Below are 15162 nucleotides of genomic sequence, written 5' to 3' on the forward strand. Positions count from 1 at the left end.
AGAGTCCAGCAATTCTTAGGCCTAAGCCTAGATTCTGGGAAACAGGAATGCCGTCTGCCTCCGGAGAAGCTTGTTTGCCTACACTATCAGGTCCTGAACACTTCCAATAACCCCACCATGTCCCTCAGGAAAGCCATGTCCCTTCTGGGTTCCCTCTCGTCCTGTATCCCGGCAGTCCAGTGGGCACAGTTTCATACAAGGAAACTACAGGGCGAGGTTTTATTACATCAAAGAGTCCTTGGGGGTTACTTGGAGGGCCAGCTAACCTTGTCCCGAAACACAAGGGAGTCCCTAGAGTGGTGGCTAGAGAATGATAATTTATCCAGAGGGGTACCCTGGGAGTATAACATAACCCGCATAGTCACCATGGATGCTAGCCCTTCCGGTTGGGGGGCTCATATGGGTGAGATTCTGGTCCAGGGCCAAAGGGAGCATCATCAGATAGAAATGTCATCTAACCTGAGAGAATAACCAGTGATGCGTGCTGGCCAGCGGGAGACCAGCGGCGAAAAATATGTCCAGAGGTTTCTTGCAGCGATCAGCAATACCGGCAGGGGGCCGATCGCTTTCACAGCAATCTCGCTGGTGAGATCGCTGTTGTCACAAAAGTTGTGACTCAGCAGCGATATCGTTAGCGAGATTGCTATGTGTGACCCCCGCTTTATGCTCTGTAATCCAACTGATGCGTGGGAGAGGTGCCGCCCTTTTGTATCTGTAGGTTTCCTGTTCCTGAAGGGCGGATCCCCTCTCTCAGGTGGTGCTGTAATGGACTCAGAAAAATACCGCTAACCGGTGAGTAACTAAGACTTTCTATTCTTCTGTTACTGTGTGTGTGTGTGTGTGTATGTATATGTGTGTGTGTGTGTGTGTGTGTGTGTATATGTATGTATGTATATATATATTTTTATATATCTTCGATGAAACTATGTATTATGCCCGAAATTCAGGAATAGGGGGTTAAAATGTTTCAGAAATCCTTTGTACCCCTGCTGCACTTCATTTTAAAAACCAACAAATTTGAGCGTTACCCTCCCCCGTCCCCCTCTGAATTTTTTTCTATAACTGTATTTTATTGAAATTTTCAAATATAAAGTTACCTAAAGACAACATAGAGAATACTCAAAGTATTCGGAAACATTACATCTTAGTTTGACTTGGTAATCTATCAGTAACAGGAAATGAACTCAACACTGAAGAACACTTATCCTGCGGCAGACAATGACAAGGCAGGCCACCTGACACATAAGGGGAGGGAAGAAGGAATCTATTTCAGCCTCTTATACCAGGACTACCTGTCATAACCATATCCATTAATAGTTTAAATAGTTCCATTATATGTCCCTTAGTCAAGACCGCTTCCAAACATTCAATCGTGTCATTCAATAGAGCCGTGTATTCCATACTTGGTTTCGTGTCCAACTCATTAATTGAAGGAAGCCACCTCTGAATTTTTGACACTGCTCCTCGTGTCTGTTATAATCTGCAGAGCTGATGTCACATTAACAGAGCTGCAACTAATCAGTGAGGTCCGCTTCTCAAGCCATCAACTTAAGCAGAGCCACTGACCTCAGTTGACTGTAGCTGTTATATATTGACAAGGTACCGTGGGTACCTACCTGATCCCTTGAACTAAGGGGTGCCCTAGTCTATCCCTGTCTCCCGGATTTCCCTGGAAAGATGGAGATGCCGGGGTTACATACCTTACTATGCTCCTATCTTTAACCTTATCTGATTCCTCCCCCACCCAGGAAGGTGTGAGGCTCAAATGTATAGGACAACACTAACCAGACGGACAGACAAGGGAAGACAGACTATTTTGAAACAAAATCACAATCATACAAAAATACTCACAAAACAACAGTGTGGAACATGGGAGGGATAGGTAGGAGAAACTGTTGTGAATTCTCTTACTACTTAGTCGGAGCTCCCTCTGGTGGTTACTGTGGGTAGTGGAGCTGGCCGGATTGACAGAGGTCTGCGACCTGATTATGATTGGAAATCTGGGGTTACTGATTGGAGTATTTAAGTCAGCAGGCTTCCTTCAATCCCTGCTGGTGATTATGTTTTCCTGTGCATTCTGAGGTCTGATATCTCCTGCCTGAGCCTGCATTTTTCGGTTAAGTTGTTCATTTGCTCATCCTTTTGCATCTGATCTGGTTTTGCCTCTTTCTGCTTGTTGTGAGGGTTCAGCGTGCTCCCTGCTGGGGACAGTGCTGGACCTCGCTCCATATGTTACAGCTTGTGTCAGTTTGTTCAGTCCCCTGTTATATTAGTCTCTTTTGCTTTGCTGCCAGTTCATACCAGAATGCTGATATAGTGGGGGAGAGGTCGTGAGACCTCAGTGTTTTGTTTTTTTTTTTGTACATCAGACGTGTTGGATTTTTTAGAGTTTCTGCATGATTGCAGACAGTTTCCTTTCCTATCCTATCTAGTCAGTTTGGGCCCCATCATTTGCTCAGTCTATTTTCTGTCTGCGTTTGTGTCTCATCTTGTCTCACCTGGGGGATCATATGCAAAAAGACCATGACACATAATCACTGCAGTAATAATAGAAAATGGTGTGCACTCGGGTCATTTACAGAGGAGAGGTGCTGGTGGATTGGACCGTGGAGGCCCCAAATACAAGTAAAGAATATAATCCACCGCACACTGAGACTTGCTACTTTGCAAAAATAAGTAAATTTTTATTCAAGAACATCCAGTCTAGACAAAAAGTGCCAAAACTTCAATCGCAGTATATACGAATTGGTTATCCAGTTAGCTACCCTCGATCCTCCCGGATCTTACTCATGGGGTACTTAGTAGTAGGAGTGTCAGTATATGGCACTTGAAAGAAAAAGTAGGCCCCCTTAAGGTAGTCCCAGGTACTGTAGTGTATGATTGCGGCTGTAGACAGGTTACACCTGTTGCTGCATAATAATTTAAGCCTTGAATTTCCCTCCAGAATCAAGCAGAAGTTGTCGTGGCAGTCATATAGTATTTTAGACCTTGTATAGTTTGCAGGGACAGAGCAAGGATTTTGCTGGCCGTCGATGGCGGCAGACCTTGTATATTCAGCAGGGACTGAGTTAGTGTTTTTTTGGCCGTCTCTGGCGGCAAACCTGGGGGGTTACCGGGGGATAGATCAGAGTCTAGGGTAAGGGCGGCGCTCCCGCGCCTCGCCCTGTGTGTCTGGATGTGCCAGCGCCGCCCTTACCCTAGACTCTGATCCGTCACCCGGTGCGCAAGCGTCCATGTGCGATAGTAAGCGGGGATGACCGAATGGGGCGGGCAGGGAGCCGGCAGGGGGCGGGGCTTAGCGGCGCTGTGCGCTGCGTGGAATAAACGCTAGTGTGAAACTAGCCTAATATCACCTCTGTTAAGGATGGTCAAAACACAGAGGGCAGATTCAGCCATCTATGCAGAATTTTGCAGCATACTTAGTTTTGTATTAGCTGTTTTTTATTTTATTATTGACGTGCTGACAAGACAGGTTGTGTCCAGGTGGACTCACGAGTAAAGGCGCATGTGCGATCGCACAGGGAAGGGAAAGAGCCCATTTATAAGAGTAGCAGTAGATTTAGAGAACACAAAGATGCTGGTGTACTCAGGGGAACGGGGCAAACCAGCTGACATGACCCAGGACAAATTATAATAAAGGGTACAAATCTGTATAGATGGAAGTATAAGGAGAAGGGGGAGAGCATGAAAAACACTGGCCTCCAAACATATATGATAAGACAGGTGTGACCAATCAAACTGATTCTCACAAAGCCGGTTATATGCATGTGTGACCTATGCATAATTAAGACAAGATGGGGAAATATGTACAGATATGAGTAAAGAAGCTAATAAACCACAGAAGAGGGGGAAATATTTTTGGAATTTGATCATTTAGGAAATGATAACCAAATACCGACAATATATGTTTGGGGGCTATCTATTCCTTTGGGGTCTGCTCCGGGGCAGTTTAGATTTCACCTTTCTTGCTTTAGGCTTAGTTAGCTCTCCGGCTGTGTGGAGGCGTCCAGGGCATCGAAGGTACGCTCCACGGCTACTGCTAGTTATGTTGTTAGGATTAGGGGTCTGCAATCCACTAAGTGACCAACCTTTCTGGTTTCCTTGTGGCCTAGCCTATTCCTGCTGTCCTCCTCGGTGACCAGTTCATAACAAGAAACCAAAAAGGAGAGTATGAGGATGAATATGTAAACCCAACTCCACACAGCAATATCATGAACAACTCTCCAAACCACCACCTCCAACCACTGAATTACTTTTCCAACACCTAACCAGGAAGTAGAACTATCATTGGCAACTCCCAAGTGACAGTGGTGAGCATATATACCAGAGAGGAGATGCCAACACAGAACAGCTGAGATCAACTGAACTTATTAACCCTTGCAATAACAGAGCAAAGGAAAAACTGCACTGTTTAATAGGATGATGAAGCAGTTCTATCCACGCTGCAATCTTCTTGCCCCTCTCTTTCATGGTATGCCCTTAACAGCAGCACTGTCAATATGACATCAGAGCTGCAGACATTAACTGATACTGGGAGCAATGTTAGAGACTCAGCCCTGGAACAAGGATGCAAGAGTAAGCTATAAGTTTTTTTGTTTTTTTTTTAAACAACCAACTGCTTTTGGCTTTTCCAAAATCAGAGAACCCCTTTAATATTAAGTCAGTGCGAACCGTGCTTTCTCTACCAAGCTGAATTTTGATTTGGGCCTTCCAAACAAGACCACGATCCCAAACATAATTCAATATCTAACAAGACTTGGTGTCAGAAGAAGTCCAGGAAGGTTCTGTAGTGGCAATCACTGTTGTCTGACTAGATCCTCATGGAATATCTTTGGCTTTGATGCAGGCAGTAGAAAAAATGTAACATTACAGGTTATGTGAACAAGAACCTATGATGAGACTTTTATATGAGAAACTAGCTCTGTTTGCTATATTTATAGTTAGGATTTTATTTTTCTTCTAATATCGGGTGTGAGGAACTGGCCTGGGACTAAAGACTATTGGACCAATGCCCATAGAGCGGAGTTCACTGCTCTACGGGATGTAGACTCTTTCCGGAATGGAGCACCGGTTGTGTCGATACTCAGGAATCAATGTTTCCATTCAGTGACAGTAAGCAGAGGAAGACATGCAAGCTACAATAGATCTTATGCCTACATAAGGCCAACCTCAAGAGTAGTAATTAAGGAACTCTATCATTCCATTGTTCTTATAGTCACTATTCCCATTGTGTAGATGTATGTAGATTGTAGACCCAAGGAAGCCTTCTGTGAAGCCTTTAACAGCTTTCTTCATAATTGTTTATTTATTGTCCTTCTGTGATTTCTTATGCTTGTCATTTATAATGCAACAGCGCCACCTACTGTCTGTACTGTCTGTACCTACTGCTTTGGAGTTCATTCTAGTCTACTTCTCTTGTTTGATCTATCCGGCCACCGTAGTCTCTACCTTTGACCCCTGGGAGACATCATATATCCTTATTCTCCAGGAGCCATTTTAGTTTTTCATTCCATGTGGTACTGAAGCATCTCTCTGCCTCCCGGCTTACAGAAGCACCGTCGGTAAGGAGATTCAGGTTTTGACTTAGGACTATCTATACGTCAGCGCTTCTGTGTTTCTCCTTTGTAGTCAGCATTAGTTAGATCTCGTTTCCGTTCAAATAGGAACTACTTATGTACATATCTGTGATTTCAGTTCATGTATTACTTTGCTATGTATGTACCATGTACTAAATGCTCCTATTGTTTCACAGTTTCACTCTGCTTCATTGCAATAAAAGTTGAATACGGAAACTTCTCCAATCAATGAGTTGCGTGAAGGGAGTTAGCTTTATGTCGATTTATGTACACCTTACACATAAAGAGGACAGAACAGTGAAACGATGCTTCTAGAAGCTACGCAGTGCACCGAACCCAATCAGTACTATAGATCAGCCGAGAAAGAAGTTGCAGCCGCCATTGCTGAAGCAGAGGCCTTACAAGAGGCCGCAGATGCGTCAGAGAAAGAACGTGACAGCATATCCTGTCACTCACAGCGCGTTCTAGACTATGTAACGCAACACGTTAAGATAGACAACAACTTGCACCCAAGAACTACACCAATTCCTGCCAATGAATTCACACAGAAACCTATTGCACTGAACGCAACCCTTATGACTCAAACTCCTTATATGGACTAATATGATCATCCCGTATACCGTGAACCCGCAATGCGGATGTCACCTAGATCAACAAACTTCCACAACATGAGCACAGGTTTCGAGAAAGAGAAAGATGATGTTTACTATGCAGATGAATGTAAAGATTACTACGGTCGACCAGCCCCGACAAATGACAACTCAATGAGTAGAGATCAAGGTATGCCTGACTTTCTTAAGTTTTACGCACGACGAGAGCTTATAACCAAGAGCCTCCTAAAATTTGACGACCGTCCAGAAGGTTATAGAGCTTGGCGTTCTTCACTTAAGAATGCTATCAGAGATCTCGAGCTGTCAGCAAGTGAAGAAGTTGATCTCCTAATCAAATGGCTAGGTAAAGACTCCGCAGAGCACGCAAAGCGAATTAGAGACATTTGCATCAACCACCCTAGTAGAGGGCGAGCCCTTATATGGGAAAGACTCGATGAATGTTTTGGATCACCAGAAGTGATAGAGAACACTCTCTTCAAAAGGGTTGAAGACTTCCCTAAGATTTCTAACAAAGGGTACCAGAAGCTGAGAGAACTAGGGGACCTGTTAATGGAGCTCCAAGTCGCCAAATCTGAAGGTGACCTACCAGGTCTCGCGCTGTTAGACACTTCACGTGGGGTCAACCTCCTAGTGCAAAAGTTACCTTATAATTTACAGGAGAGGTGGATCACCCAAGGCTCAAAGTACAAACAACGACATGGTGTTTTGTTTCCCCCCTTCGCCTTCTTCGTAGAGTTTGTGAATCAACAGGCAAAAACCCGAAACGATCCTAGCTTTGATCTGTCTCCGCTTGACGCTGCTTGTCTTAAAGTAGGTAAACCCACATTACTTCGCAGCGGGAAAGGCATGCCAATAGCTGTCCACAAAACTAGTGTATCCTCATCAGACTCTTTACACAATCCTCTACCCTTAGAGGACCCAGAGAAGCCCCATGCAAGAGACTTAAGCAAAGAGTGCCCTCTACACAACAAACCCCACTCACTACTAAAGTGCCGAGGATTCAGGAGCAAACCCCTGAAAGACCGCAAGATATTTCTTAGAGAAAACCGCATTTGCTTCAGGTGCCGTATAACAACTGCTCATTTGGCAAAGGACTGTACAACAGAAGTCAAGTGTGCCGAATGTGATAGCAGAGAGCGCAACACAGTATTACATCCAGGATCAGCTCCTAAGTGCCTTACTCCTCTAGACCAGGCTACGGACCACGGCGGGGAGGAAGACGCCACAGCATCTCCCGAAGTGACGCCCCAATGTACCCAGGTTTGTGGAGAAGGCCTCAGTAACAAATCATGCTCCAAGATCTGTCTTGCTGTAGTCTATCCCGTTGGACAGAGAGAAAAAGCGGTAAGAATATACGTCATCCTCGATGATCAGAGCAACAGGTCTCTTGCTAGCTCAGCTTTCTTCGACATGTTCAAAGTTGAAGGAAACACCTTTACGTATCTGCTCAAGACCTGCACAGGTGTGAGTGAGACGGCGGGGAGAAGAGCAACAGGCTATCAAATTGAATCTATAGATGGAGAACTATCTCTACCTCTGCCTACGCTGATTGAGTGTAATCAAATCCCAAACAACAGAGAAGAGATCCCTACTCCTGAGGCGGCATTACATCACAGACACCTGAGAGCCATAGCCGACCACATTCCTGCACTAGACCCAAAGGCTCAGATTATGCTTCTGCTAGGAAGAGACATTATAAGATTACACAAGGTGAGGCAGCAAGTAAACGGCCCTCATAATTCGCCATATGCGCAGAAGCTCGACCTAGGCTGGGTCATTATAGGCGACGTCTGCCTAAGGGATTTTCACAAACCAACCACCGTGAGCTCTCTGTACACAAACTCGCTAGAGAGTGGACGCCCATCCTTTTTGCCACCCTGCCCTAACAAGTTCCTATTTAAAGAGAATCTTAGTGGCCCTGTGCATCTTACCTTTAACAAGCGAGAAGACTACTCTGGTGGTACAGTCAACGACCAACTAGGATGTACAGTCTTCCACAGAACAAAGGAAGATAACAAGATAGCCCCTTCAATCGAGGATAAAGCCTTCCTAAAGATAATGGAGCATGAGTTTCTCCAGGATGAGACAGGAAGCTGGGTCGCACCACTCCCTTTCAAGACACAGAGGCGTCGCCTCCCTGACAACAAGAGTCAAGCACTAAAACGCTTTACTTCTCTCAGACACAACTTTCAGAGGAGACCAGACATGAAAGAACATTTTTTACTGTTCATGAAAAATATATTTGAGAGAGGGCATGCAGAAGTAGCTCCACCTTTAAAGGAAAAGGAAGAATGCTGGTACCTACCAATCTTCGGAGTCTACCACCCTAAGAAACCAGGACAGATTCGGGTAGTCTTTGATTCTAGTTCCAGTTATGAAGGCGTCTGCCTTAATGTTCTCTTAACGGGGCCAGATCTTAACAACACCCTCCTTGGGGTCCTCATCCGATTCCGTAAAGAAGCAGTTGCCGTCGTCGCCGACATACAGCAGATGTTCCATTGTTTCTTAGTGAAATCAGAGCATCGGAACTTCCTAAGATTCTTCTGGTTCTGAGAGAACGATCCTACCAAAGACGTCATAGAGCATCGTATGAAATTACATGTTTTCGGCAACAGCCCTTCCCCTTCAGTTGCTATTTATGGACTCAAACTGCACAGAAAGGAGAGGAAGACGTCAGGCGCTTCGTAGAAAGAGACTTTTATGTGGACGATGCCCTAATGTCTTTTCCATCAGCAGAAGCCGCTATCAATTTGCTCAAAAGGACCCAGGACGTGTTAGCCCATTCAAATCTCAGACTACATAAGATTGCTTCAAATAGCGAAATTGTTGTGCAAGCTTTCCCCAAGCAAGATCGCACTAACGATCTGAAAGATCTAGACTTGCCTACAGATTCCATCCCTGTTCAACGGAGTCTGGGGCTCAATTGGGACCTCAATACTGACACCTTTATTTTTCAGGTTGTCCGTGATCAAAAACCATTCACAAGACGCGGCGTCTTATCCATGATAAACAGCTTATACGATCCGCTTGGGTTTGCAGCACCAGTGACGATCCAAGGTAAGGCTCTGCTCAGAGAGCTAATTACAGATACGTGTGACTGGGACACTCCACTCCCTCTTGAAAAGGAACTGTTGTGGACAGTGTGGAGAGATTCTCTAGAGGTATTGTCAAGCTTACGCATACCCATACCATACGCACTTGTCCCTCTTGATGAGGTCCAGTCTAAGAGACTACACATCTTCTGCGATGCTTCCGAAAAAGCAATTGCTGCGGTAGGTTACCTCAAAACTACAGACATTGGAAATCGAGCTCATATCGGCTTTGTAATGGGCAAGACGAAGTTGGCACCACGTCTGGAACTCACGATACCGAGACTAGAGCTTTGTGCTGCCGTCCTTGCAGTAGAACTATCTGAACTGATTGCAGCAGAAATAGACGTAGATCTCGAAGATACAATGTTTTATACAGACAGTAAAGTAGTGTTAGGCTACATTCACAATGAGACCAGGAGGTTTTACGTCTACGTAAGTAATAGGGTCCAGAGGATCAGAAAGTCAACACAACCTACCCAGTGGCACTATGTGTCAACTAACCTAAACCCAGCAGACTGCGCCACGAGAGGTGTAGCAGCGTCTCGCCTCAGAGACACTATGTGGCTCACAGGACCAGTATCGTTATACGAGACAAAACCTGAAACTCTGGAAAGAAATTCATTTGAGTTGCTAGAACCAGAATCTGACATAGAGATTCGTCCTCGAGTCTCTACACTTAATACAGTTGTTTCAGACAAGCAACTCGGTATTGGACGTTTCAACAAGTTTTCTACCTGGCGGTCATTGTGTAGAGCTATAACCCATCTACGTCACATAGCTAGATCCTTTAAAGCTGAATCACCACAGTCAGAACATTGCAAAGGTTGGCATTGCTACCGCAGACCTTGTACCTCAGATGAACTCTCACAAACTCAGGACTTTATTATACAATGTGTTCAACGAGAAGCTTACGCGCAAGAGTTTGAATGTTTAATGAACCAAAGATGTGTCTCCAAAGACAGCCATCTTAGGAGACTCGACCCATTCTTGGATAAAAACGGATCGCTTAGAGTGGGAGGTCGCATTTCAAATGCAAGGATAGAGAGCAACCAAAGCTACCCATTAATACTCCCGAGTAATCATATTGCGTCCTTACTTGTGCAACACTACCACGAGCAAGTTAAACATCAAGGTCGTCTGTTCACCGAGGGAGCTTTACGCACTGCAGGCTTCTGGATAGTGGGAGCAAAAAGACTCGTGAGTAGTGTAATCTTCAAATGTGTCACTTGCAGGAAGCTTCGTGGTACATTCCAGTCTCAGAAGATGGCTATTCTTCCAAGGGATCGACTGAGTACAGAACCTCCATTCACAAACGTCGGTCTAGATGTGTTTGGCCCTTGGTCTGTCATCGCACGGCGCACCAGAGGAGGTCATGCCACCAACAAACGCTGGGCGGTTATATTTACTTGTATGAGCATTAGAGCCGTGCACATAGAGGTGATTGAATCATTGGACACCTCTAGCTTCATAAACTGTCTTAGACGTTTTATTTCCATTCGGGGACCAGTAAAACTTATCCGTTCTGATAGAGGAACCAATTTTGTCGGAGCCTGCAGAGAACTGAAGATCCCTTCAAACATTGACGATGAATGTGTAGGAAGATATCTCGCAGATCAAGGTTGCAGGTGGATGTTCAACCCGCCACACTCCTCTCATATGGGGGGCTCATGGGAACGCATGATTGGCATAGCCAGAAGAATCTTAGACTCAATGGTCTTACAATTAGGGACTTTGACTATCACACACGATACCCTCATAACATTCATGGCTGAAGTGGTAGCTATTATGAACGCCAGACCCTTGACCTTGATATCCAATGATCCAGAAGATCCTCTTTTGCTCACTCCTGCTACTCTGCTCACCCAAAAGGTTGGTACAGTTGCTGCACCTACTGATGAGTTTCCTTCAAAAGACCTATACAGGTGCCAGTGGAAGAAAGTACAAACTCTTTCTAATACCTTCTGGGAGAAATGGAAAAAACAGTACATTTCTGTTCTCCAGACACGAGACAAATGGCAGGTTGACAAACCTAACATGCAGGTTGAGAGTGTTGTCTTAATCAAAGACCCTCAATCAAAGAGAAACCAATGGCCTCTAGGACTGGTCACCAAAGTGTTCCCGAGCGAAGATGGAAAAGTTAGGAAAGTAGAAGTGAGAGTTTGGAAGCAAGGTCACTCAAAACTTTTCTTGAGACCCGTTACTGAATTGATCCTGTTAGTTTCCCCTAAAGTGTGTTAAAGTGATATCTTCAAGACATCAGACGGGGAGTGTGAAGCCTTTAACAGCTTTCTTCATAATTGTTTATTTATTGTCCTTCTGTGATTTCTTATGCTTGTCATTTATAATGCAACAGCGCCACCTACTGGCTGTCTGTACAAACAGCTTTGGAGTTCATTCTAGTCTACTTCTCTTGTTTGATCTATCCGGCCACCGTAGTCTCTACCTTTGACCCCTGGGAGACATCATATAACCTTATTCTCCAGGAGCCATTTTAGTTTTTCATTCCATGTGGTACTGAAGCATCTCTCTGCCTCCCGGCTTACAGAAGCACCGTCGGTAAGGAGATTCAGGTTTTGACTTAGGACTATCTATACGTCAGCGCTTCTGTGTTTCTCCTTTGTAGTCAGCATTAGTTAGATCTCGTTTCCGTTCAAATAGGAACTACTTATGTACATATCGGTGATTTCAGTTCATGTATTACTTTACTATGTATGTACCATGTACTAAATGCTCCTGTTGTTGTTTCACAGTTTCACTCTGCTTCATTGCAATAAAAGTTGAATACGGAAACTTCTCCAATCAATGAGTTGCGTGAAGGGAGTTAGCTTTATGTCGATTTATGTACACCTTACACATAGAGGACAGAACACCTTCACTACAGGGGGATCTGACATGCAATCTCTGGTCATGGGTTACTGGAATATTCTTCATTCTTTGAGCTAAAAGCTAATATTTAAGGGAGAGGATGTGTACACTTCTGTGTACACTTCTGCCATTCAGTGGGCCGATCCCAGGAAGGGGGTAGAGAAACCACATGTTTAGTTATGGAGTAGGGAGAGTGACTTGGAGGGGAGAGGATTCTGGTTGCGATGGATGGACGACTTACAGAGTTTTGGAGATTATTGGCTGTGCTGGATCCCCCTGTTTACTGTTGAGGGATTTCTCAGTTTTGCTATTTGTTGTTTGAAGGAGCCTCACCCACCCACATCACCCTTGTCCCGGGACTAATGCTTTTTTGACATGTACACCCCTGACGCCATGTAGTGGACCGCCTTAAATGGTGATATGACTGCAATCTTAGCCCTTTGGTACATTTTTCTTTCCTTACTATCTCCTATGGCAGCTCCTTCTCTAACTTCATGCTTTAAAGGGAATTTGTTGCCTATATTTAGTGATATCATGTAAAGATATCACTAAATTGTGCGTCCCATAGGGATTCTAGTCGGGCCTTTGACTCCCCCCGACTCGCACCTTTGAGGCATAAATATCTTTGTTAGCTTGTTGTGGATGCATGCAAATCGCCGCCGTCCAGTCCGATGGGCATGGCTTAGGAGTCTTTTCTCCCCTCCACCTCCTCGGCTTGCTTCACGTAATCTTCGTCTGTGAATACCACAGACACCGTTGGTTTCCGCGCTTGCGCAATGTAAGGGCCCCCGGCGCCTGCTCAGTATGCTTTGCCTGACTGTGGACGAAGCATATAATCGCTACTTCGCAAGCGCCGGTATTTTCCAGCGCGGTCTATGCCCCGGAAGTCTTAACATGCAGGACACTTACTCCTTCCCCGTCATCATGTGCAGTCCCCCCAGGGGAAGGAGTAAAGGGGACTGCACATGATGAAGTGGGGGGGAGGGGGACTGCACATGATGAAGTGGGGGAGGGGACGGGAGACTATGAATACTCGCTGCTCTCTCGATTAACAGTCCCGGCGTGCAGAGAGCACTGAGTATTCCGGTAGCTGCCTTTCGTCTTGCAAGCAGCACATGACATCCCTGCCATGCGCTGCTTACAAGCATAAAGCAGCTGCTGGGGTCGGAACAAGATGCTGCGAGGGAGTGCCGAGAACATATCAGGATAATGATGGGGCCATGCACACCTGGACTGGGATGGGAGCCAATCATAACAGGTAAAGGATGGAGCCCTGCATACCAGGATAGGGATGGGGCCATGCATACTTGGATGAAATGAGGACTCTGCATATCAGTACAGGGATCAGGGCGATAATTCCTTTCCAGATTAAGAATGAGGTGGACCATTCCTACCAGGATAGGGATGGGGCCCTGCATACCAGGATAGGGATGGTGCTCTGCATGCTAGGACAAGATGGGAACCCTGCATACCAGTATAGGGATGAGGGTGCTCATTCCTGCCAGGATAGGGATGAGGGGGCAATGCATATCAGGTCAGGGATGAGGAGGCATGCATACCATGATAGGGATGAGGGCCATGCATACCAAGATGGGGATGAGGGAGCCATATGTATCAAGATGAAGGGACCATATTTTACAGGATAGGGAATATTAAGTACAGAATTTACCACATTTTTTGCTTCAGGTTTTTATTTTTCCCCTAATTTCCTCCTCTAAAATCTAGGTGCATCTTATAGTTCGAAACATACGGTGTATATATTGGAAAACCCATTTAAATGAATTATGCCAAGTAATCCCCTATCCTGAGACCTATGTAGTCGCTGGAGTCCGACCGCTGGGACCTCCATGATCCTGAGAACCGACACTCTAAAGAAGAGGTAGATCATGCGCACTGCGGCGGCATTCACACATCAAATAGCACCTTTAAGAGGAGTGTTGAAGGGCACGACAAAGTATAGCAAAATCCACTGATTGTGTGTTGGGGGAGTATTATAGTATGTGGGGTTTGTGTGGCAGGGCTGCTTTTTTGTTCCAGTCCGGCCCTGGATAGATCTGTCATCTGCATTTCACAAACTTTCTTAGGGATTGTTCGTCCTGGATTCATTGACATCGGTTGTGTTATTTGTTGTCTGGTGGAGCCTGGACTGTGACTACAGACTAAACTCACAGGAGATATGAAATCTGTGAGCTAACCAAAAGTTGGAAGACAGTCCCACTGCCCCCGTATCAGGCGATGCTCACTATCGGCCTCGGGGAGGGTACCTTGTGGATTGGGGAGATTTGTATTTTGGTCATCTACCTGGATTTGTTGTAAAGCCATGGACGTATGGGATAAAAAAAATAGTTGCATCGCTTCCCTGCCTAGGTGATTATTATAAACCACAACCTCAGATCCTCACACCCCTATACAGAGTTCCTGCCCCGCTATCCACTCCGAAAAGCCCCCTGGGTCAGAGGTGACAAATCGACGGCATATATCTTATATATGTAGACCCAGGTTGAGATCCCCCGAACAATCTGGGTCTAGGATTTTTCTGGCTGTTGTCTCCCTTTTGAGCACCAAGGGAGAGGTACTGACAGTGTCCCATTTTATCACAAAAAAGCAAGCCACACCTTTTGAGTGGAATCGGAGTTTTCCTCAAATGTAACGTCTAGGCCAACTGCAGGGGCTCAGGTGACATCCCAGATGGTAATACAAGTATAGAAAAACCCTCCCCAGATGTTTGTGTCACGGAACCTCTGCCTAAGACGCCAAGGCCATAGCGCACTCCAAAATAGGAGGGGTTTAGATTAGAGGAGAAGGAGAAGAAACCATGAACCATGTACCCTTTTTTGGGTTGGAAGGGGTTCATGGGAATACATCAGAAAAACACCCCAATTCAAATATTCGTTTATGTTCCGCTGCTGTAATCCAGTGGGGATGAGAAGTCTCGGCCAATCCAGGTCTTGTTCATTTTGATAACAGTCAGCCTGTCAGCATTTTCAGTTGACAGGTGAATGCGCCGATCAGTTATTA

The 15162-nt window shown here is 45.4% G+C and overlaps 1 protein-coding gene across 1 annotated transcript in view; it reads left to right on the forward strand.

Annotated features, from left to right (window-relative positions):
- Positions 1 to 15162, forward strand: part of LOC141093966 (uncharacterized) — a 146453-nt gene that overhangs the window by 68706 nt on the left and 62585 nt on the right. Inside the window, exons 14-17 of the mRNA XM_073579639.1 lie at positions 5695 to 5714; positions 5863 to 5994; positions 6226 to 8733; positions 8817 to 11430. Of these exons, the coding sequence (XP_073435740.1) occupies positions 5695 to 5714; positions 5863 to 5994; positions 6226 to 8733; positions 8817 to 11430 (5274 nt within the window). The remainder of the gene's footprint in view (positions 1 to 5694; positions 5715 to 5862; positions 5995 to 6225; positions 8734 to 8816; positions 11431 to 15162) is intronic.

This window comes from Dendrobates tinctorius, unplaced genomic scaffold (assembly GCF_039654945.1).
Source record: "Dendrobates tinctorius isolate UK_male_01 unplaced genomic scaffold, ASM3965494v1 ptg000063l, whole genome shotgun sequence".
NCBI lineage: Eukaryota > Metazoa > Chordata > Amphibia > Anura > Dendrobatidae > Dendrobates > Dendrobates tinctorius.